General features: G+C 42.0%; 1 protein-coding gene across 1 annotated transcript; it reads right to left on the reverse strand.

Annotated features, from left to right (window-relative positions):
• Positions 1 to 12,997: 12,997 nt before the first annotated feature.
• LOC122026839 lies at positions 12,998 to 14,017 on the reverse strand. The gene has a single exon (XM_042585544.1). The coding sequence runs from the start codon at positions 14,015 to 14,017 to the stop codon at positions 12,998 to 13,000; it is 1,020 nt and encodes a 339-aa protein (XP_042441478.1).
• Between the last annotated feature and the right edge of the window lie 11,992 nt (positions 14,018 to 26,009).

A 26,009-nucleotide genomic window follows, 5' to 3' on the forward strand; every position in this document is an offset into this window, starting at 1 on the left:
AAACCCAATTTCGTTCTTAGCCAAGTGAAAGCCAAGAAGATTGCGAACAGGACATTCCAGCAAGCGTAGTCACACTGATTTCCCAATCCTGCCTTGGAACAAACCTCAGCACAGGAGACAAGCTTCGTTGCTTCCAACCCGGCCATTAAACCAGGAGAAACTCCGATTAAAGGCATCATCCAGTGGAAACCTCACGACAATCACTAAATCAAAGCATAAAACCCGAAAGGAACACTCTCCGAATCGAAAGAAGCGATGAAATCTTGTTTAAAACGGCAACAGTCCGGTGGAACTCGTCAATAAAAACCTCAGCGACTCCCAATTTTCTACTCCATACCTCACGGATCTCGCGTTAACATAGAGGTTGTACTTGCCTTCCTTTCCTCGTTCCTCTGTCGGAGCCCTCGCCCTAGCTGTAGCCGTGTCGCCGGTGTGGTGGTCAAGGGACTCCACGTCCGCTCGCAACTCCGCCGCGAGCTAGTCGAGATCTCGTGGTGCTTGATCGGAAACCTGAGCTTGGTGGAGAGCCGATCGACACCAGCGAAGGCGAAGAGTAGAGGTGGAACGGCGATTCGGGCCAAAATCAACCGGAGATTGGGAGATTGGGAGGTATAGGTATAAATACCTAGGTCTTTTATTCCTAACCCTAAGTTACTTAAGTTAATCAACTCCCAACCTAACATAATATCATATTTTTCCCTCGAATTTAATAATTCTATCCTTTTAAAATATGTCATATAAATTTAATTAAAATTCCAAAAAAAAAATTTCTAAAATTCGTAGAATATTTTATAAGTTAATCCTTTAGTTAAAGCTTGTGTGACACATTTTCGTAAATAAATTCCTTAATTTCGCTCGTGAGTCTTTATAGTAAATATCTCCCTTATGTGCTAGTTACTATTCCAAAGGCTAGTAGCCGCCCGTGATTTACCTCCTCCGTGTTAGCATTGGAATGAATTGACGAAGACGCTAAGGACGAACGTATTCATCTTTTTTGCCACCAAAAGGTAAAATACGACCAATTTCAATTAACATCATATGGTCACAAACCATGCAAAGCCAAACAATGTAACGACCCGGCCCTCTTGGCCCATTTGGCGACCTCTCATGTCGTCGACCGTCGGCCCTTATGTCGTCGGTCCATTTGGCGACCTCTAATGGCAAACCTCCACTTGGTTACCAGGATTCATAAACTCTACTATTTAGCCTGGAGGTTTAGAGTTCGAATCTTGGGGGAGGCAAAATCCACTGCCAGGGGTGGAAAGTTCTAGTGAGTAACGGCACGGCCAAGGGTCGTCGGTCGACGACATTAGAGGTCGCCAAATGGACCGACGACATAAGGGCCGACGGTCGACGACATGAGAGGTCGCCAAATGGGCCGTCAAATGGGCCAAGAGGGCCGGGTCGTTACAATAAAAGGCGCCTTTTTATTGGTGGCCCAACTGGCGGCCCTTATGTCGTCGGCCTATTTGGCAACCTCTCATGTCGTCGACCGACGACTCTTTGGTCGTGTCGTTACTCACTAGGACTTTCCACCCCTGGCCAGTGGATTTTTGCCTCCCCCGGGATTCGAACTCTAAACCTCCAGGCTTAAGTATTAGAGTTTATGAATCCTGGTAACCAAGTGAGATGAGCTCACTTGGTTACCAGGATTCATAAACTCTAGTACTTAAGCCTGGAGGTCTAGAGTTCGAATCCTGGGGGAGGCAAAAATCCATTGGCCAGGGGTGGAAAGTCGTAGTGAGTAACGGCACGACCGACGGTCGACGATCCGAGGGTCGCCAAATGGGCCGACGACATAAGGGTCGACGGTCGACGACCCGAGGGTTGCCAAATGGGCCGCCAAATGGGCCAAGAGGGCCGGGTCGTTACAAACAAGAACATTGCAAAACACGGACATCAATGCTTACAAAAACACGGACAACAATCACAAACCCAATTCAGCCTTTAAACCTCATGATGCAGCTATCATCATTCGGAACCATGCAAAGTCAAATATGAGCATTATATTGGCTTGAGATCCATAAACATGTGGACAGGGATTTGAATTTTGCGAGAGATCCACTCAACATCTGGAGTAACCCCTTGAGGGCCCCGAGCCAATGTAATACGACCACATCAGGAAGCAAGGACACACGCCGTCCAACACGTGGCTGCCGAACAGCCAAGGCCCAAGGGAAAGGTATGGACTCCTATGTTCTGTGCCTTCCATCAATCCGCAACCCACAACACCCGAGACTATCGCGGAGTCCCGGCGGTCGCCCAGCCGACTCTCCGGAGTTATTGTCGTCAATCACCTTCCTCCAAACTGCGAAATAGGTGGCCAAGTACCGGACGGTGAGAGGAGACCAGGCGATCCTATGAGTATTTTCCTTTAGAATAAAAGAAAAAGGAGAAATGGAAATAGAAACTAAAATAAAATAAAAAGGAAGTGAGGTTAAGGTTTGAACCTTGAACCTCCCACAAATAATAGAGTTAAATTGGTGTATGGTAACCACTAGGATAATGAATAATAGATGAATAGAAAAGAATGGAAATTGTAGTTAAGAGTAAGAAGATAGTTAAGTAAAGGAACAAGAGAAAACCAAATAGCTTACCTCCTCTTCCTCTTGGTTAAGGAAAGAAGCAAGCAAAATCCAAGTTGCTTTCCTTCCTTTCTTTTCCTCTAATTTCGTGGGAATTAAGAGAGGGTAGAGATAGAGGGGTTAAGGGGATGAATGAAGACATGTTTCATTTACATGAGAAATAAATAGAATTGAGAGAAGAAAAGAAAGTTTTTAATCCTTCCTTCTTCTTCTTCCTCCTCCTTCTTTCTCCTTCTTCCTTCTCCACCGAGACATAGAGCCCTCTCTCCCTCATTTCTAAAAATCAAGCTAAGGTTTTCTCTCCAAGAAAACTAATTTCTAAGAAAGAGTCTCAAGGTTTACTCCTTACAAGAAAAAGAAAACAAAAGGAAGAACTAGGAAGAGAAGCTCCTTCTTCCTCCTCACAAGGGTACCACTTTCTTTAGGATCAACAAGCGAAAGGATGTAAGTATCCCCTCACCTGTGGTACAAGTTGTTTATGTTTTCCATAAGATTAGAATGCTTAAAACCTAGGGTCACAAGGTGGAACTTTCGGCCAAGTGTAGATAAAAGAACTAGGAAAGCTTAAGACCTAAACTAACCATGTTCACTATGTCCTTATGATATGTATGCTACGATAAGAGATTGGTTTGGTGTTCTTATGCTTGTGTGTTGCTTTAAACTTAATTTCATGCTCCTAAGGTGTTCGGCCAAGTCATGAATAAAAAGGATTAGGGAAGTTCAAGACCTAAATAAGCATGTTCATTATGTTCTCATGATAAGTACCCTAGTATAAGAAGCTAGTTAATGCTCTCATGTTGTATGTTTACTTAAAACCTAGATTTATAATTGTGAACTTTCGGCCAAGTGTAGATGAAGGACCTAGGAAAGCTTAAGACCTAAACTAACCATGTTCACTATGTCCTTATGATATGTATGCTATGATAAGAGATTGGTTTGGTTTTCTTATGCTTGTATGTTGCTTTAAACTTAATTTCATGCTCCTAAGGTGTTCGGCCAAGTCATGAATAAAAAGGATTAGGGAAGTTAAAAATTTAGGTTATCATGCTCATGATCTTCTCTATGAAATGGTATGAAAGATTCTAAGTGTTTGCATGCTTGTATGTGTTGGAACCTAGTGGTATTATACTATAGGGTTTCGGTCATGATGTGAATGAAAGACCTAGGAGAGCTTAAAACTTAGTCTAACATGTTCATGACTCTCCTTAGAATATGATATAAAGCTAACTTAGGGTTATCATGTTTTGATATTGCTTGAAACCTAGACACATGCTTCTTTATGGTTCGGCCATGGAGAATTTTAGTGTCTAAGGAAGCTTTAAACTAAATCTAACATGCTCATGATTTCCTTTATGATATGATATAGAGTTAGCTTGATATTCATGCTTGTATGTTGTTTAGAGTTTATCTTCCTCTTCATGAAACTTTCGGCCACTATCCAAATTTAGGGTTAAAGGAAGCTTTAAACTAAATCTAGCATGCTCATGATTTCTTTATGATATGATGTGGAGTTAGCTAGATATTTATGCTTGCATGTTGCTTAGAACTTGGTTTCCTCTTCATGAATGTTTCGGCCAAGAACAAATTTTAGGTTTCAAGGAAGCTAAAAAAGTTAACCTAGCATGCTCATGTATCTCCTTATGATATGATATGAATTTAGCTAGATATTTATGCTTGCATGTTGCTTAGAGCTTGGTTTCCTCTTCATGAATGTTTCGGCCAAGAACAAATTTTAGGGTTCAAGGAAGCTAAAAATTTAACCTAGCATGCTCATGTATCTCCTTATGATATAATATGAATTTAGCTAGATATTTATGCTTGCATGTTGCTTAGAGCTTGGTTTCCTCTTCTTGAATGGTTCGGCCATGAACAAATTTTAGGGTTCAAGGAAGCTAAAAATTTACCCTAGCATGCTCATGTATCTCCTTATGATATGTTATGAATTTAGCTTGATATTCATGCTTGTATGTTAGTTGGAATTTATTTTCCTTTTTCATGAACCTTCGGCCATGATAAGGATCAAAACCTAGGAAAGCTTAAAAATTTGATTTACATGCTTATGGCCTTCCTTGTGATATGATATGAAGTTAACATGAGATTCTTATGCTTGTATGTTGTTTAGAGTTTAAGTTCATACTCTTGAACTTTCGGCCATTATGGGTTTAGAAGCCTAGATGTGTCTCACATGCTACGTTATGAATTAAGAGATGTTATTTAATAATTCCATGCATGATCATGTCTTTTCTATGATAGGTGTTGTGTTCATTTACGTATACCTATGAACCATGCATGATTATGTCTCTTATGATGTGCTATGTGCCCAAATATGCATGCTTTATGATATGACAAATAACATGCTCATTTATGTATGCTTATGATCCATGCATAATAATGTCTCTTATGATGTGCTATGTGCCCAAATATGCATGCTTTATGATATGATAAACAAAGGTCTAAGAGTTGCTTCCCTTCTTGTTGGGATTAAGAGCACTCTTTATGACATGATAAGTGAAGGCCTAAGAGTTGCTTCCCTTTGGGGATTAAGAGCACTCTTCATGATATGATAAGATAAGATATGCTATGTTACGACATGAACCATGATATGCTATTTTACTTTGTATGACTTGTACCAAGGGTGGGTTCCATAAGCGCCCCTAGGCCGACGGACTATGAACGGGTCTAATAAAGGGATGGACTCCTTAGTACGCCCCTAGATCGACGGTCGTAGTACGAACCTAGATCCCTAGTAGGTTCGGGGCTAGCTACCCTGTCCTAGGGATTGCACGCATTTATGTATGTATGTGGTACAAGCCGGGCCCTCATGATGATATTATGTTCAAGTACTATATGATATATTTTAAGACATCTTGCATATGACATGACACATGTTTTAAAAGACATCTTGCATGATATGATTGATGATTTATGATATGATATAGCATGATGTTCTTTATGATTTATGATATGACATGCTATGCTCTTATGATTTATATGACATGATGATTTATGATATGATATAGCATGATGTTCTTTATGATTTATGATATGACATGCTATGCTCTTATGATTTATATGACATGATGATTTATGATGTGATATAGCATGATGTTCTTTATGAGATAATATGTTATGATGCTATGTATTCACCATATAATGTTAGATGATCATATTTACATGATTATATGCTTATGTGTTTATGCTTGATATATGGATTTTGTGAGTAGGAAAGGATTTTACTAAGCCTGTGTGCTTATAGCTTACTTTCCTTGTACCACAGATAAAGGCAAAGAATGGATGACCTAGGGGAGCTGCAGGAGAGGCAAGGAGATGTGTGTGGGGGTGGCTCGGCTAAGATAAATAAAAGACCTGCTTATGTTATTTTGTTATGATGACATGAACTAAGTGTGTTATGTATTGTCCGCATGACTTCAGGATATTTCTAATGTTTTACTTTCGAAAGAAATTTTAATATGCATGCATGTTTCCGTAATAGTAATTAACCACCCACTAGCAGGAGGGGCGGGCGTTACATGAAGGAGAAGAAGAAGAAGAGAAGAAGCACTTGGTGGCCGGTTGCTTGGAGGAGAAGAAGAAGAAGGAGGAGGCGCCTCTTCACTTTACATTCTTTGGTGGCTGAAATTTTGGAAAGGAAGGAGAAGGTCAGGTGTCTTTGTCTCGGTAGATCGTCACCCACACGACGTCCAAGAAGAGGAGAGAAATACAGCAGAAGATCAAGAGGTCTTTAAGCTACAAAGAAAGGTATAACTAGTTAATTGTTTCCGCTGCATACTAGTTTAGTTTTTCTTTGTATAGATCCTGAAATACCAACACAAGAGGCTAGCGATTTTGTGCTTCGATTGAGATTTCTGTAGTTAAACCTAAGGTTACTGTAAGGAGTTTAAATATTCAATTTCTTTGAAAGACTTTGTCTAGGAAGTGATGGATGATCTCATACCCAAGAAGGCCGAGTGTCTCGCCAACGACCTAGAAGCCAATCTTTGAAATAAATATTTAATCAACTTCTGTAATATATTTTAACTTCTGATAAACACATGGGTTGAACTTGGATTAATAATGTTAAGTTTCGTTTGCAATCCAAGTTTAACTTTTGAAAAGCACATGAGTTGCTAGGAAAAAGTTCTGTGCTTGTACAAATTTTTGTACAGGGGAAATAGAACGGAATTCTAAGTAGCACCAACAATCCTTGCACATTTGGATCAGTGTGGGGGTTGTTTCGCTATTGCCCAACTGGTGTAGCCTTTGCCAGGCAATTCTCTGATCAATGACCCAATTTGTTGCATGTTTGGCAAAAATCTGGGACCATTTCATATATGATTTTTCAAATCCACTTGAACACCAATAGGTAGGGTGATGGGGACTTCATGAGCACATTCACCAATAGTCGGAATCTCCACCATAAGCCTTACATACTCCAACCGTTCCCTTGTCCTAGTCAAATTATCGGTGTACAACAATTTGCCAATTTTCGATCCAATCTTGTTTAGCACAAATTGGCTCCAACAATCCGGTGGGAGGCCATGGATTTATATCCATGCTAGCACAAAGCGTCCATCTTCATCAGATATAAAACATTTGGGCATAATCTTCAACAACATCGGAACACCGAAGGTAAAGTAAGATCCTCCTTGAAGAACTTTTTAGCGGTCTTCTTTTTTATCAAACTTGTACAATACCCAACCACTCTTGTGTAGGAAGAATTTGTGAGGTGTCTTCCATTGAGAACCAATGTATCAGACTTCATCTTTGCCTGGATGATGACCCATGAAGCAACCAACCAAACAAAACCCCATTGCATTCTCCACATTGTCTATGTCTTCAAAATTGAAAGCTAATCTTTCTCCTTTTGCTTCGTATTGATCTAAATTCATAGCAAGCTTAGTTTTGCGATTTTTTTTGAAGAGTCCAGCCTAATCTTGATTCTTTGGTGGATGATCAGTCCTCTCCTTGTTCACAGCATCATTCCTTTGGTCCGGCAGAGTATTAGACGCCGAAGCTTGTTCTTCTTGCATCTCCGACAAGGTCTCCCCCTCCTCCACCAGTGGTGGTGGAGGTGGAGGACTTCCTTGGGCTTGTGGTGGCTGAGGAGGAGCCTCTACACGTTGTGGGGTGGCCACCTCATTAGATTCCTTAGCCGCATCAACATGTTCGTCCAACTCAGCAATGCCCGATTTGTCCGCTTGTCCACATGCGCTTGCCACATAGGATGCTTCATTTGCCACCTCATCTTCATTTGCCAATTGTGAAGTATCTTTCATAGTAGCAAATCTATCTTCTTCAAATGACATAGGATGTGGGCCCTTGGTTGAGCTCAAAGGAGAGTATTTGAGACCTTTCTTCTTCTTTCCCATTCTGATGCATCCACGTGGAATTCAAAAACCAACAATGCAAAGTTAACCACAATTGAAATGGAAGAGAAATTCAGACACCACGATGCTTGGAAACCAATATGAATGAGATACATGCTTCACCAATCACCATGTGCGTGCAAAATAAACTTGTGGTCCCAACCAATCACCAATTCGAATTTGCCACACTAGCCTTCCAAAAATGCAATACTCGAATTAAAGTCAATAGCTACACCAATTAATAACCTTTAATGTAGAATGATATGGCAAGATATTTCCTTTCCTGGAATGAGACAACCGGAGATGCAGTTCACCGGAAAAGCTTCATTAGAAAACTTCAATAACATGTATTGCAGTAGGAATTGACTGAGCAAATTTCTTCCTTCGGGAGCCAGGTGAGAGGAGAAAAGAGGAACCAAAGAAAACCAAGGAAATAAAAAAAACTAAGGAAACTGAAGAAGAAAGGGGAGGGGAGGGGATGAATGACAATACCAGCGAGAAGATAACCCTATGCCGGAGAAGAAGAACACCCCGATATAACCAGTGGAATATTCCTCAGCGCCCTCTGAATCCACCCAAGACCCACCGGAGGGAAGTAGTCCACCACAAGTCAACGACCACCACCAAGAGGAAAGGAAATTGGGGAAGAGCTTTCCAAAGTCACCAGAGAACAACCCTATGAGTCACTCACCTCACCGTGTGGAAGATGGCCGAAACTCCTAGAGAGAAGTTGGAGCTTCTCTCTCTAGAAAATGGACACCCATCCTGAGAGCTCTTTTGACTGAGAGCTCTTTCACGATTACTGAGAGCTCTTTCACACTGAGAGCTCTTTCACTTTTTTTTTTATAAAAGATAAATTATATATCATCAAGAAAATGTGTACAAATCTACATGTCCTAGGATATCCAGTCGGTTCTAGTGAAGTGTCAGATTCGGTCGGCTATCTGAGGTATGGACTCCAATGAGCCCATGTACATGCAATGTACTCTCACTGTACCAGCCTCTCAAAATACATCCAGTCACTATACCATCCTCCCAAATACAATCAACGTGATGCACTATCACACTAGCCTCTGAAGGTGTCAATATCGTAGTGCTCAACCTCCATGTACCTGATCTCATCAGTCCCAGCACTATGCAATGTGTATCCCAGTGCCATCCACGTCTTGTATCTCAATAGTACCGTCCCACTAAAATCTGCATCAAGAGTATATCTGGCCCTGCCCGTAGCTCATCCTCAACCGCATCCACTGGTATCTCCCCGTCCGCAGCAAGTGCCCATGAGTGTATCCGCCTGCTACAATGCATAGTCCATCCCCTATATGTTGACGCTACTAATCCACATGAGGTCACAAAGTCACCCATACCAAAGATATCATCCCACAAAATGTCGTCGCCCCATTTTTAGCAAGTGGTCAGCTATCAACGGATTTGGCGTGTCTTTACCACGAGCCGTTTGCTGCGGTCTAGATAGATCTTTCTGGTCGATCTATGAACCTTCTTGAACTTTTTGGCAAAGCCCCAGCCATCAATGGAACTGAGAGCTCTTTCACTTTTTTTTTTGATGAAAGGTAAATTATATCATCAAGAAAAAGGTATACAATCTACATGTCCTAGGATAACCAGTCGATTTTGACGAAGTGTCAGATCCTGCTGGCAATCTGAGGTATGAACTCTGAAAAGCCCATGTACATGTCATGTACTCTCACTGTACCAATCTCTCAAAATATATCTAGCCTCGCATGTATGAGGACTGTAAAATCCCATATACATGGCGTGCGCTCTCACTGCACCAACCTCTCCAAATACTCTAGTCTCAAGTGCTGCCACTGTACCATCCGCCCACATACTCCATGTCACTAGCCCGTGAGGATGCTAACCGGGTGTCAATATCTTAATGCCCATCCTCTATGCATCTGATCCCGTCAGCCCCTGCGCAGTATCCACATCATGAGTGTAACTGGCCCTGTCCACATCTCGTCATCAGCCTCATCTACCGGTGCTGCCCTGTCGGTGGCAGTAGTCATAACCATCTGCTACAGTCCGCGGTCCAACCATAGTATGGGAACTACACAGATCCGTATGAAGCCACAGGTTCCTCACACCAAGGTTATCATCCCGCAATCGATCGTCACCCCACTTTTAGCAAGTGGTCAGCTATCAACGGATTTGTCGTGTCCTTACCTCGAGCCATTTGCTGCAGACTAGATAGATCATTATGGTGAATCTATTCACCAGCCTCACCCCTACCTCTCCCCCCTCAGCCCCACTCTATCCAGCGTACAATCTGCACTGCCCATCACAAAATAGCCCCCCCTTACAAAATGACCTTCCCTATACTCTATACCATCTCCCTATACTCTATACCATCTCCCTCACTACATATAATACACAGATGACCCCACCACATAAAAAACAAGCTGTGGGACTCGCACAATCTAACTCTCAGCCAACTCTATCCATGCAGGTCTACTCCAAAAAACAGCCTCAGGCCTCCATGTAATCTTCGTGGCGGCTCCGCAGCGAAACTCCAGTGCAGCGAGAAAGCTCCAAACTATGCAATTTTTCCCCCTAAAATCTACACACTGTGTTGTGTAGTTTTTTTTCCAAAATCTACACACTGTGCTGTGCAGTTTTTTTTCCTAAAATCTACACACTATGCAGCTACACAGATCACAGCTGCACAAATTCAAAATCTGCACATTGTGCAACTGCACATTTTTTCCCCCTAAAATCTATAGACTGTGCAGCTGTACAGATCGTAGTTGCACATTTTTTTTTCCTAAAATCTACACACTGTGCAGCTGCACAGATCGCAACTGCACATTTTTTTCTCCTAAAAGCTACAGACTGTGCAGCTGCATAGATCGCAGCTGCATGTTTTTTTTCCGTAAAATCTACACACTGTGCAGCTGCACGTTTTTTTTCTCTTAAAAGCTACAGACTGTGCAGCTGAACAGATCGCAGCTGCACGTTTTTTTTCCTAAAATCTACACACTGCACAACAAATACAGCTGTGCCGCTACACAAAAAGCAGCTGTGAAGCTACACAGAATCTATAAGGGGGGGCTGATCTGGGCTCTGTAGTCTCCTCGCTAGCGGACATTAAGGCGGCTGGTGAAGTATCCGATCCAGGCTGGTGTCCAAGGAACGGTAGACATGGGTCTGGATCCTCCGAAAAACATGGTCCCCATCAAACGACTCCCTCTCAAACCTCAAGCGACTACGTGCCTGCCAGACATAGTGTATCAGTGTATCCATAGCAGCATGACACACTCGCACCAACAGTCCTGTCCCTCGGTAGTGTCGCACATAGACCCGCAACATCCTCTGGTATGTCATCATCTCATGAGTCATGTGCAGCCAGTCTCGGGTCTGGTCCCAAAGCTGTCGTATCTGTAGACATCCGAAAAAGAGGTGCTCCTGCGTCTCCTCCTCCCTGCCACAAAAGACACAAACCCTGTCGGCATCCCCTAGGTACTCCAACCGATCCCTGGTAGGCAACCTACGGTGTGCGAGTAACCATAGGGTAAATCTGTGGCTGGGTTGGATGTGCTTCTTCCAAACTATCCCTGCCCATGGCACGCGGGCTCCAGTATCACGGAAGAAATCGTATGTCTGGCTGATACCCCGGCAGCTCGAAGTATGTTGGCTGAACCAACCATGCAAGATCTGCTGCGCAACCTCTATGGAACCAGCTGATGTGGCCATCTGCTCTCGTATCTGTGCTAACCTCTTAAGAAGCAGAGAATTAGTGTGCTTGGCCCTCCATCGCCAAATTTATGTGTCCTGCAGATATGTGTGGTGTACCCATCAGATCCAGAGAGCATCCTGTTGATCATGTAAGCGCCATAGGACTCTAGATAATAAAGCAGTGTTCCATGCAATCAACTCCCTAAACCCTAGCCCACCTTCTTCTTTGGTCTTACACATCTCCAACTATGCAATGGGGGATGCTTGGATGTCCAAAGGAAGCTTCGACATAAGATATAGATACGCTCGACAACTCCTACCGGCAATGGCAAGATTGACATCCTGTAGCATTCCATCCCCTGCAGGACAGACTGGATCAACTGCGCTCTTCCTGCATAAGAGAGGGTGAGTTTCGGCCATGCATTAATCCTCCGGCTCAAAGCATCAATCAGTGGGGTGTAATCCACAATCTTCAACTTTTCTGATGCCAACCCAAGATATCTATAAGGCATGGTTCCCTCTTGGAACCTTGTGATGACAAGCAAGTCCTGCCTGACATCCTCCTCTACTCCAGCCATGTAGAGACAAGATTTGTTGAGGTTCGATCTTAGGTCAGCCATCATCACAAAGTCTCCCAAACAGTCCATGAGTATAGTGACGGAGGAATGGTCGCCACGGGAGAATAAAAGAAGGTCATCCGCATATGCAAGATGCGCAATCCGAAGGTCCTGACACCTTGGGTGAAAATGAAAATCTGCTCTCCGTGTATGTTGACTGAGCATCCGAGTCAAATATTTCATACATATCCCGAAGGTATGGCGATAGTGGGTCATCTTGCCTCAATCCTCTAGCACCTCTAAAGTATCCATGCATGTCACCATTAATAGACAATGAGAAACTGGTGGTAGTGATGCACTCACGTATCCAGGCGATGTAAGTGGGGGGGAACTGCAGCCCTGCTAATGCTTCCAATAGGAAATCTCAATGCACGGTGTCAAAAGCTTTCTGGAGGTCTACCTTCATGATGCTCCGTGGAGAAATTTTCTTCCTTGTGTAATTCCTCATCAACTCCTGTGATAAGTGAATATTATCCGTTATATTTCTCCCTTTGAAAAAAGCAGCCTGTGCTGGATGAAATATATGCCCAACTACTTCAGCAAGTCTGGAGGATAAGATCTTCGAAATTATCTTGTAAAACACTGTGCAACATGATATGGGTCAGAAATCCACTACTCGACTTGGTTGTGGCACCTTTGGGACTAATGAGATGAGGGAATGATTCCACTATTTGAGGAGCTTCCAATGCCGAAAAAACTCAGTTATTACAGCCACCAAATCACCCTTGAGGAGGTCCTATGAGTGCTTGAAGAACTTTGATCCATACCCATCCGGACCCAACACTTTTTGGTCACCTATGCTAAAGAGTGCCTTCTTGATCTCTTCCTCCATCGGCATAAGTATCAAGCTTCCTTGTTGTTCTAGATTTAAAGTTCTTCCAAAGTTTAGGCAATCGGTGTTGAGTGGTATCCTTTGTAGACTTGTGCCGAGCAACCCTTGAAAAGATTCCACAAATTCATTTACAATCTCATTCAAGCATGTTGTGGTACCACCATCTCTTTTCTCAATCACCATAATTTCTCTCATTCTATTTGTTTTCTCGACTAAGGCATGGAAATAAGTAGTGTTCCGATCTACCTCTCTAAAGTATTTGCACTTTGCTTTTTGCTTACAATATAAGAAATCTGCCCTGTTGAGTTGATCTGCCCTTTTCTGGACCAGCTGGTATCCTTCCTCAAAAGTTCCAATAGCGTAGCCAATTTCCTGCATTCTTTGAAACTCCTCTTGCACCCGAAGTGATCTCTCCTTGATATGCTGAAAATGAAGCCTGTTAAACTGCTTAAAAGTGGTCTTTAACCTTTGCAACTTCAACTTAAATTTGTATTGTGCCATGCCCCGCCTTGTGTCCAGCCCTAAGTGAGTCCACTGCTCCTCCACCACACTATTGTAATCTTCATGAGTGATCCACATGTTGAAGAATTTGAAAGGTTTCTTTGTTTGCTCCATAGCTTCCATAATGGTGACCACACATGGAGTATGATCAGAGATGTAACCTGGTGCTAGGAATTCAGCCATTCCCCTCATGTCCTCTTCCAACCACTTCTTATTAACCATGCAATGATCCAACTTACAAAAGACCTCGTTGTTGGACCAAGTGTATTTGCAACCTACTTGAGATAAGTCCTCTAGCCCGTTGCGCATAACACAATCTTGGAAATCTGATATTTGATAAGTAGTGATTGGCGTACCTCCTTCCTTGTCTTCAACTGAAAGTGGAGACTTAAAATCGCCAAGAAGTATCCAAGGTGTGTCCATGTCATCCCCCAACATATCCAATCCTGTCTATAATTTCCTTCTATTTCGAATGTTGAGCTGTCCATACACAAAGGTGACCTGAAAGGTTCTGTGTGTCACTGCACAGGTGATACATCCATGTAGAAACTGCTCATCGAACTTTGTTATCCCAAAGGTGACTTTGTGAGGATCCCAAATAATGAGTACTCGACTTCTAGAGGAGCCATCCTTGATGTAGTGTTGCATTTCCAGATGTTGAAATCTTCTATCCTTCAATTTCTGCATTAACAGTTCTGTTAGCTTTGTTTCCATGATACACATCACTGCCAACTTGTGTTTTAGAAAGAAGCTCTGTACTTCTCTCTGTTTGGGGCCTTGGTTAAAGCCTTTGACATTTCATGATGCAATCTTCATGTGGAGGTAGACGGCCTTGACCGCCTTGCCATTTGGTTTCTAGTTTGCACTCTATCATCCATTCCAACCCCTTTGTTGCACAAACTGATACCAGATCTACTACCTGGTGTGCCATCCTGCTTGGATGGCAAGAATCTGTTCTTCCGAGGTCAGCTTGTGCCTTTGTTTGCTGTGCCATTCTACTACCTGTTGTGCCATTCTGATGTATAGTTTGTTCAGGTTGCTGCAGGTATGTGCTGCATTTCTGCTTGTTGTCCCTTTTCTTAACTGAACTCATCCTCTCTTTGACTGTAGAATCCAGTTCTCCACTGACTGCTTTCTGTGCATGCCGACTTTGCTGGAAGGGAGTTGCTGGCAGTGCCGAGACCAGATCAATTTCCTTTTCATTCATTACTCTAATATGCATCTGGTTTGCAAGCATTTGTCTTTTGGCTGATCTTGCTCTGGTCTGCACTGTCCATTGCTGCTGTGAATTCAGTTCCACTGCCGTGCCAGCATCCGGATCACTACTACTATTTCCATCATAACTAGTATCAACAAAGCCCTGCATTGGGGATGAGCAGTCCTCTCCTGTATCCGATTGCTATGGGTTGGTGGATTCTAAACTGCATTTCCTGCTATCACTAGTCTCAGACAGACAATTTGATTTGAGCTGATGACTAATGATAAGTTGTGAGTGTAACTACTGTGGTAGACAATTTGCTTGCTGTTCAGCATTGATCATTATTCCATCTGATTCTGTTGGTACTGCCCTTTGTATTTCATTCTGAATGCATTGGCTAGTATCTGAAAATCCAATGTGTGCACTGTTCTGTAAGCATTTCCCAGTTCCCTGAGAGCACTGTCCAATTTCTGAACCTCCAGCTGTGCATTATTCCAGGGGAAGTTCCCAGTTTCTGATGACTCAATCTGGCCTTGTTGTATTTCAGTTGGATCGTTGCTGTTGGAATGGTGAGCTGTGAACATCCTTGCTGAATGCTGCAACAGATCTTGTGCTATTTCGGCTTGATCTGTGCTACTGGATTTATGAGCTGTTAACATTTTCACTGCATGTTGCAACAGATCTTGTGCACAGTTGGGATTCAAGCCAAATGCCTTGTTTAGATTCTGTTTCTTCCTTTGACTGAGTTTGTGACTTACTGATTTTGGCCCTCGGCTGCTAACTTTGAAACCAACCCTCAAGTGTTTCCTTTGAAGTGCTGAGCAGACTTGTCTTTGCATTGGTATACAGGCAGCTCCATTTGTAGCTTCCTTTGCAATCAGACTTTTCTCCTTGCTTCCAGTGGACCTTACTTCCTGACCTTGTTGGGTATCAATTAATCCGTCCATGTACAGTGTGGTTTTGGCCTGCTGATTGTGTTCTTTGTTTAAGGTTGAAGTTCCTTGTGCATGCCTCTATTCTGATGGGGTTCTAGAACCAATGGCGTTTGAAGTTTGAGTAGTTTTAGTGCCATACTGTTGCTGAGAGTGCTCCTGTACCTCTGATACCCTTTTACTAGTTTGGTTCTGCACAACTATGGCATTCAATGCTCTATTCAGTAATTCCTTGCCTGTTACACTGTAGTGTGCCATTGATCTCTGATTTCGATTGCACTGCTATCTATGGTGTTGTCCGGACCATTAACAGCCTTACCTCCTGCTTTAACTGTCTGTGGTTGTTGTTGAACATGTTTGAAGATCTGATAATCCATTTCATTTCTATCAGATGTTGTTGAGCCATTTCTGTATCTTGGTCGCAAGTTCTTAACTCGTATCCTTGTCTTTGCTGATCTCCAGACCCTCCTCTTGTTGCAGTACTGTAGCATGCCAGCTCTTTGTGCAGGTTCTGAAATCCTCTGTGCAAATTCTGAATTCCTTGGTGCAGGTTCTAATAGCAAGCCATGCAGAGGCTCACAATTTCCTGAGGTTCCAATACGTGCAGCATTCTCCTTACCTGGCACTACAAATTCCCCTTCTTCATAACCATCATCATTCCTTCTTCTCTGCTCATTCAATTTTGAGGGAAATGTATCATGCGCTTCTTTCAATTGTCTTTCTTTCGATCTATTTACCCCAATATCATCAATTTTGGGTGCTTTTTGGTTGAGTAGTGGACAATCTTGCTGGTAATGGCCTAGTTTATTGCATGCCAAGTACAACTTGAGTGCAGCCTCGAAGCTAATCTGCAAGTCTAGTTCCCTATCGTCTGGTAATATTACCGGAATACTCTTCGGCAGGGGCTTAGTGACGTCTATCTCCTCCAAGACCCTAGCAAAGCAGATTCTGTCCTTATCTTTCGTGACTTGATCCGTGTAAAGTGGATTGCCAACCATTGACGCCACCTTGCTAAGCCCTGATGGAGTCCAGCAGTCCAGAGGTAACCCAAAAATTTGCATCCAAAGCGGTACCTGTGTTTGTGGCTCAATTTGGAAGCTGAAACATGGTGGGATGAGCTTCATATATAATGGACAGCCATGGATAACTTATGGACCACCGTGCAGTACTCGATCTTCGTATCAAATTTGAAGACGAGTCAGAGGGTATGATGATGAAACAATTTGTGAGGCGCCCTCGTAAGTTCCTTCAGCGCCAACCAACCTGGGAATCTTCCAATGAACCTCCCTATGAGGCAGTGCCCCATTGCACTCTCAATGGGCTCCATGTCACTAGCTGATAGCATTGCTCCGTTCCCCTGCGTCGGCACCCTACTGAGCGTCATTTCACCGTTGCAGTGACGATTGTCCTGTTAGAGTGTATACTAAAAGCCTAGCTTTTAGTATAAACATTTATCTAGAAATAAGAATCACATTGGTCAAATGTCTATATTTATGATAGATGTAGTTGCTCAATTAATTTATATTGTAGATAACATGGTGTGTGGTGTCACACACAGAAGATCATGTTATCGGTTCCTTATAAATTATAAACAGTAGCTCACGACCAAGATGGAAAGGAACAAACCATTGAAAGGTCGTAGTGTAATTAGGTATTAGTTTATCTTAACTATATAATTACACTAGTACACTTAGAGTGTATTGAGTAGGACCATTTGAGGTCGTTCCTTTTATACTGACTTTATGAAGGAACAAAGACCTCAGTTATTATGGAAGTGTGTGCTCTTAATCCTAATATAATAACAAGCACATATATTTGATATTTATTTCTTTAATTTATCAATGGGTGAGATTTAGTTCGATAAATCAATAAGCCCGATAAGTTGGGAAATGATATCACTTATAGTGTGTGTTGTTGATTATAGAAGGAAACTGTGTCCTAGTAATCTAGGTTGAGAATGTCCTCAAGAGGAGCTCATAAAGATTGTCATGTTAAACCCTGCAGGTGGACTTAGTTCGATATGACGATGAAGTTGAGTGGTACTACTCTTGGAACTAGATATTAATTAAGTGAGTTGTCAGTAACTTACTTAATTAGTGGACATCCGACATCTTAAACACAGGGAGACTAACACACTCATAATAAGAAGGAGCCCAAAATGTAATTTGGGATTGGTGCGGTAGTTCAATAATAGTTCTTTAGTGGAATGAATTATTATTGATGAAATTAAGTTGTGTGTTCGGGGCGAACACGGGATGCTTAATTTTATCGGGAGGCCAAAACCAATTCCTCCTCTCGGTCTCTATCGTAGCCTCTAGTATATAGAGATTTATACCCACCGCATACCCACCTTCTTACCCATCCAATGGGGTCGGCCAAGCTAGCTTGGAGGCCAAGCTAGCTTGGAACCCAAGCTAGGGCCGGCCAAGACCAAGTGAATGAGCCATGTAGGTGGCCGGCCAAAGCTTGGGTCCCAAGCTTAGGTGGCCGGCCACTAGAATATTTAAAAGGATTTTTATTAAAATTATTTCTTATGTGGATATCATGATTTTACAAGAGAGTTTAAAAATTAAAAATTTCCTTTTATAGTTTTCTACAAAAGATTAAGAGAAGAGATTAATCTCTTTCCTTATTTGTAGTTTAAAAGGATGGTTTTAATTTTTGGTAAAAACTTTCCTTATTTGTAAATCATCTACATGTTAAAAAGAGAGTTTACAATTTGAAATCTTTCCTTATTTGTTGATTAAAGGAGGATTTTAAATTTTAAGAAAACTTTCCTTTTTAACCATGTTCATGATTTAAAAGAAAAGTTTAAAAATTAATAATTCTCTTTTATTAGTTTCTACGAAAGATTTGATATCTTTCCTTATTTGTAGATTAAAAGAGATTTTAATTTTTAGAGATAACTTTCTTTTTATCCACATGTTTAAAAGAAAGATTTTAATTTATTAAATTTCCTTTTTATAAACCAATTATGAAGGGATTAAATTATTGGAGAAATTTTATAAATTTCTGGAGACAAATTAGGAAGTTTTAATTAATTAAAACTCTCCTTGTTTGTAGCTTTTATGTGGCCGGCCAAATAAAATTGAGAAAGAAAATTATTTTAATTAAATAATTTTTCCTTTTCAATGGAAAAAGAATTAAGGAAATTTTTATTAAATTTTCCTTATTTGCCAAGATCAAGGATTATAAAAGAGGGGGTAAAGGAGGCTTCAAGGCCAACGACTCTATTCTATTTTTCTCCCTCTTTTCCTTGGTGGTGTGGCCGGCCCTATTTCTCTCCTCTCCTCTTGTTGGCCGAAACTCATCTCTTGGTGGAGCTTTTGTTTGTGGCCGGATCAAGGAAGGAGAAGAAGGAGAGAAAGCAAGCCTCGTCTCTAGCATCCCTTGGAGCATTGGTGGTGGTCGAAATTCTTCATCCTTGGAGGAGTTTATTGTGGCCGAAATCTGGAAGAAAGAAGGAAGGTGGAAAGGTGGTTCTCATCTCGGAAGATCGTTGCCCACACAACGTCCGAGGTTAGAAGAGGAATACGGTAGAAGATCAAGAGGTTTTTCTAAAAGGTATAACTAGTATTTTTTCTTTCCGCATCATACTAGTTATTTTTGGAAATAATACTAAATACAAGAGGCATACGATTCTAGAGTTTCGAATTTGTTTTCGATATAGTGTTCTTTTGTTTTTCTTTTCCTTGTGATTTGATTGTTCTTTTCGGTTAACCTAAAGTTATTTTAGGAAATTAAATATTAGCTTTCCATAAAAGGTTTTGTCTAGTCGGTGGTGGTTGCTCCCATATCCAAGAAGGTCATGTGCCTCGCCACGTCAGTACTGGGAACCAATTATGGAAATTAATATTTAATGAAATTAATAACTTAAGGTGACTTGGGTCGAACGTGTTAACTTCCACAGGAGATCCAAGTCAAAACCTAAAAGAACAAATAGATTAAGTTTTGGATCAAACGTGTTAAGTTCCGCAGGCGATCCAAAATTTAATTTAAAAGAACACATGGTAGCTAGGAAAAGGTTCAGACCTTTGTACAAAATTTTTGTACAGTGGAACCTCTAGGTTTTCCGAGTAGCAACCAACAGTTCTTAAACAGGTCTGACCATCGCTTCCCTGGCATAGTCGGTGCCTTGTTCACCACGGAGGCCTTGGCCCTCCAAGCACGCGAGGTTTCTCCAAACACCGGCTGCCTTGTGGCCGGCGATAGCGCCGACCCAACCATCCTGCACTCCAGAATTCGCAACAAGGAAGATGCACAATAGACTAATACTTACAACCATTGATTTGAGGGTTTTGACTTTCTTTATGTCCTCTGAGACTCTATCTAGCCGTCCAGTCGTCGTCCCACTTTGTTGACCTAAGTATGTTGACTGCAGAGTATTCTGTGCTACAGTGGCTGGTTTAGTTAAATGGATAGTGGTTCTCGCATTAATGGATTCTCACCCCAAACCCGATCCAACACCTCTCAGAGTTCAAACCGACCACTCACTTACCTGCCTCGAGGGTCGTGCACCCTCAATCTATACTTGCTTTACTCTGATTGGTTGATGCGAGGACTTGGCCAGAGACCCGTTGGCGAAGTAATCGAAGCCGGCTTCGTCTCCCTCGTTCTCCCCGGCAACAGCACCGACTCCGGCACCAAGTGACCTTCGGTCTCCGCAACTCTAGAGTGATGCCATCGCCAGTGTTATTCAGCCTTCTAGAAGGTTCCCTGGGGAAGTTCCTCTGAAGTGTTGTCGTCGTCCTCCACTCCCGGCGCCGATGCCCCGGATCCAGGACTTCTACACTGCCTGCGGTGCCTATCCGTTGTCAAAGCTGCTTTGGTATACTGTGTCTGATGTTCTCTATGTTTGCCTCTGTGTGTTGTGCTTGTTTTTGTACATGTGTTGTGCTTGTGTTTGTACCTGTGTGGTTTGATAGTGTCGTCGTACGCCGGTGTGACACCCTTGCTCGATCCTTTAGCTGCTCTTGACACACCGTCCCAACGGCTCGCTAACGTCCAGCCCCTCAATCTGCTAACCCCTGTCGCCGCCACAGACGGGATGGGAGAGTCGTGCTCTCTAAATAGGCGTTAATCAGGTGAGTCTGGGTGTTGATGGTGCCTGCAGGAACCTACCGGCGATCTCTCGCTGGCGTCACAATGTCGGCAGCAGGCCTGGATCTCCACCTGTACCACTGTTTCCTATTCCGATGGCCCCACACACTCCCGCACTGCACAGCAGTACGTCACGTTCTCAACCTCACCAGACTGAAGAGGTGGCCAGAGTTCTAGAGAGAATCTAGAGCTTCTCTCTCTAGTGACGACTGATTGAGAGCTAACTGAGAGCTCTTTCACTATGGCAAAAGGCGAAACGCTCGCCCCCAGCGCCCCCGCCATACCCGACCCAAGGCCATCACAGAGGAGGTAAATCGCAGCATCTGAGCAGGCATGTGGCGGACAGGGTGTAATATGAGGATAGGGGATTTATTCCCCAGCTGCACCAAGGATCGACCCTGCCGCCTCATTGTGGCAAGTTCCGCCACATACCAACCCGGATGACCAACAATATCAACTGAGAGCTCTTTCACTGGCAAAAGGTGGAACCGCCACCCTAGTGGCCCCCTGGGCCCGACTCCACAAGATTCCAGAGGGAGTAAATCACGGTTAATGCTGGGCAGGATAGGTGACTGGGGGTCGAAGGAATTTTTGGCGCAGCAGACCAGGGTTTTATCCCCGAGTGCAACTGGCGACCTTCGACCCCACGACTTCAGTGGCAAGCTGCAGGCATCTAACCAGCTGATCCAGCCCGTGGGGGCAACTGAGAGCTCTTTCACGCTGCAAAGGTTGGAACCGCCAACCCAGCGGCCCCCTCAACTCGGCCCCACAAGTATGAGAGGGAGTAAATCACGGTGAATACGGGCCCAGCTATGACATGGTGGTCTCAGGTGTTTAGCACGGACAGATATTGATGTTATCGCATTTGCTACCGCAGACCCTCGACCTCTCGACTCATGCTGCAAGAATCCATGTCATAACCGGTTGATCCCGCCCGTGGGGGCAACTGAGAGCTCTTTCACGGTTCTATGGGTGGTGGTGCATGGTCATTCTTAGTTGGTGACTGAGGACTGAGAGTTTTCACAATTCTATGGGTGGTGGTGCATGATCGTTCTTAACATCCCAAGACTTTTAGTGAGCACATGGAATAGTTCCCTCTACAACACCGATCAGATGGTTCTAATCAGACATTGGGGGGCATAGCTTCTCAGGTCCGATCGAATGTGACAAGGAACAGATTCCCTAAGCCTTCAAGTGACTAAAACATAATGGGTAGTTGAGTCTTCAAACACCACCTTAAGTCGGCTAAGAGTCCTACCTCCCTACAATGACCTCACGAGTGCTCAGCCTCCCTAAGCTGATTGGATATGATAGTACACCAGGTCCGGTCAGACTACAACAAGGTTGATTCTGCTAAAGGAACATCATTAGGGGCCCATTAAGGCCTCAAACCCCCTAGAGGCTTATTCAGGTTTAAATTCCTCATTTACGAGCCCATAAGGCTTTCTCTTAAGTGACACATGTTCATTATTAAACGATATCAACCAAAGGTCCATTAAGTCGTTTGGCCCACTGTCTCATTTAATGTCATACAGAAGTTTGTCAGAAGATCCCTAAAATGTATCTTTACAACCCATACTTAATGTCATGCCCCGAGGGGACTTTGCCTGCCAAATCGGATAGTACCCCTAGTGACAATATAGAAAGTAACCGATATTAAACAAATTCAAGCCGACATAAAATATCAATGTAATATAATAACACCAAATCACAAATGACAATGCATGTATGTATGCATGAACATGTGAACATACTAACTAATAAGATAAAACCAACACTCAAACATTCGATATAGAAAGAAAACTGTAAATACAAGCAATGAAAAATAACCCAAATAACTTGAATAGAAATCCAAACTCGAGTTGGACTGGCAGCCAAGACCTCTGAGCGACACAATACATCCTCTATTTGCTAACGTGAAAGTCAAAGGAAAAGCAAGGGGTAGTGAGTATAACAACTCAATGGGTATAAGAAGATAATACATGATACTATATATAAAGAGATCAAATTATGCAGTCTTAGGTAAAAAAAACTCATTACAAAAAGTAAGAGAGACAATATAATCGTCTGCTAATCAAAAGCATAACCAACAATAAAATACTCCACTAACATGCTCAATCAGGTATAACCAATAGACCAGAAGTATATACAGTACATCCAAACCTACACGAACAAATACATAACCGTCATATAACAAGCATATAACCAATCCTGACTAGCGCAACAATATGCGATCACGAATGGGTCTCGTGGGCGATTATATAAATAGTCATTATGTGCTGGAGAACGCTCTACCACAGATGATCCCATAGGCAGACAAGATGAGGTAGCTATCTAGCTTCTTAGTTATTGACTGCAGGATAACGCTTTACCATAGATGGTCCTGTGAGCAGTCAAGGTATGTAAACAGTCACTCTCTGCAAGAGAATGCTCTATTACGGATAGTCCCCTAGGCAGATAGGATATATAAGTGGCCACTGTCTGCAGAAGAACACTCTATCACGGATAGTCCTGTGGGCAGACAGGGTATATACATAGCTATCTAGCAATGGACTACGAGTGACAATACATGCTACCACGAATGGTTCCGTGGACAGTCGTATGTATTATATCGCTGACGACTCTCTCAACTATGAATGAGAGACAACGGTCGTTAGGACATAACAAAGTAATTATAAGAAAAAAGTGAATAATCACATCTAGTATACTTTTCTATAGCTATACCTCGGTCTAACCTCCCTAGCGTATAGGTATGCCTTAATAATAAATCAAGGTCTAATAGAATACTCGATATCCTAAATTATGGTATGATCTTACTAATATATAGGCATGAGTCTAATATAAACAATCATGTCCACAAATTACTAGTCAACCAAACTCATCAAGAGAATACTAGTCATCTAGTCATAAAATCTCAACTAATTTCATGGTATTATCATACATATAATAAAATATTTCCTCGTTTAAATCGGATAGACTTATTTTCTAATTCGTTTATCCTTATAAAATATAAAAAATTTCTTTTAAAATCTAAAAAAATATAATAAATTCTATAAATTCATATAAACATATTTCCTAATTAATTATCTATTTTGTATTATTATTTTCCTAAATAAATTCATTTAGTTTCAATTTTAATCGTTTTAAGTCATTATACTAGATATAAACTATGCATATATATTTTAGAATATCTTACACTTAAGACATACCTTTCATCTCTACGAGGAGATGGCCAGGTACTACATGGTGGTAAGATATAATATATTGGAGGTGATATTGTCATGATGAGATACCTCGTTGTATGGGCCAAGAGTCAAAGTGTTATATAAGGGGTCTCTTCTCCATACGCAGGTAAGCTCTGGAATGTTTTTTTACTGTTTATCACCATCGTTTTTATAGTTACTCAAATTTAGTCCTGAAACTGACTTGAGTGTTGGAGTGATTACACTAGAGACCCATCCTTAGCCTGTCTACTGACGTTTTCTTCTCTCTTGGTTTTCTGTGACGTGGCAAACTAGCTCGAGCCTTTAGACTCCTCCACTTAGAGGTCCTCTTGTGGCTAGCTTGAGACTTTGGACTCCCCCACCTAGAGATGCTCTTGCGATTAGCATGCCATCCACCTCGCCAGCTGTACATCTTCACCGATTTCAGACAATAACACAATAGTTTTTTTTACACACAGATACTTGTCCATATGACAATATACCGTGATGGTTTATAAATGTCATATTCAGATATGCTGGTGCCTTATTCTCAGGTTCAGCCTAATCATCCTTTTGGGTCTCAGATTACAGGAACCTGTAGTGCCAATTGCTGATTAAATCTTCCTTGGTCCCTAGTGCATAGTTGAGAATGTACTCTCCTTAGCATTATATGCTACACCCACCTTACAATCCAAGGATAAATTCTTTTTGAATCATGGATGGGTAGTTTGTACATCTTCTTTTGTTCATTGGTTTACACAAATTTCTTCATGGACATTTATGTCTTTTGAGTTCTGATAACATTTGATGCTTCAGAGGGATGTCATAATATTTTTGAAGGCATAATTACTCTTTTGCTCATTTGTTAGATTTCTGTTTAAATTCTTCTAATTGTGCAGGATCGAACAACTTGAATTATGAGATGAGCTTGAGTAGTGGCACAGAATGCAGGCAAGTGGTGCTCTAGTTCACAATATAAATCCAAATGTCGAATTCAACTTTACTATATGGATGTAATCAATTATTGGATTTTGAAATTGGCTATTTGGATCTGTTTTGAGATAGTTTAGGCTACACATTAGATGCTTTCTTTTCAGCATAAAATGCAAGGGCCCTGAACTTTAACCATTTGAATTGACCTTTAGCTTTGTCTCTGTTTTTAGTTTTTATGAAGTGTCATTAATGAGGATCTGATGGCTGCAACAAACAGATCTACTAAAAGCTTCATTTTACATTTCTCACGTACCTTAAGGGTACCTTTCCAATTACTCATGTATTTCCTCTCCCTCTTCTCCATGTGTCTGTAATTGTGTTGCAATGGCCTGATGAATTTGAAGCTCATTTTGGCTTTTCAAACTGACTGCCATTTAGTAACCATGTACTTAGATTGTGTAATTATGAATTACCAATAGCAATATTATTGCTGATGATTTGATCAAAGCCTTAACCAATCATCTTTAGATACAATCAAAATGCAATTTTTTGTGTAAGAAAACATTTTCTTCTGGGCACATTTGACAGTTGATACTGCTTTTGAGTTGAGTGACAGAGAATGTTTACTGATTTTGGTTCTCCAGAGACCAGCAGTTAACCAGTCTCAACAAAATAAAAGAGCATTCACCACAAGTTTTTACAGAGCCACACATTGAGTAACAGGTTCAGAGGGTGGTGGTCTGAACTCCTCTTCAGTAAGAATGCAATTGTTGGGGCTGGAGTGAGAATGATGGATGCATTTGCTGCACAGCCTGAAGAAATGACCTGCTGTCTGCAACAGGTTAAACCTAATACACTGTTGTTTCCATTTGTTCATCATAATTTGCCAGATTATTCTTACATTTTTCACATGCCATAATGATTGAAATACTGACTGATACAGTGTGTAAATAAGGGGCCCGATAAGATCCGAAAGTTAATAGTCGAGAGGATGTAATAGTCAACAGTCAAGGGAAGACGGGAGTTAGGCCTCCTCACGTCACCAGTTG

This window comes from Zingiber officinale, chromosome 10A (assembly GCF_018446385.1).
Source record: "Zingiber officinale cultivar Zhangliang chromosome 10A, Zo_v1.1, whole genome shotgun sequence".
In the NCBI taxonomy this organism is placed as follows: Eukaryota; Viridiplantae; Streptophyta; class Magnoliopsida; order Zingiberales; family Zingiberaceae; genus Zingiber; species Zingiber officinale.

Coding starts and splice junctions, on each gene's coding strand:
- LOC122026839 (XM_042585544.1), bottom strand. CDS start 14,017: ATGGACACACCTTGGATACTTCTTGGCGATTTTAAGTCTCCACTTTCA.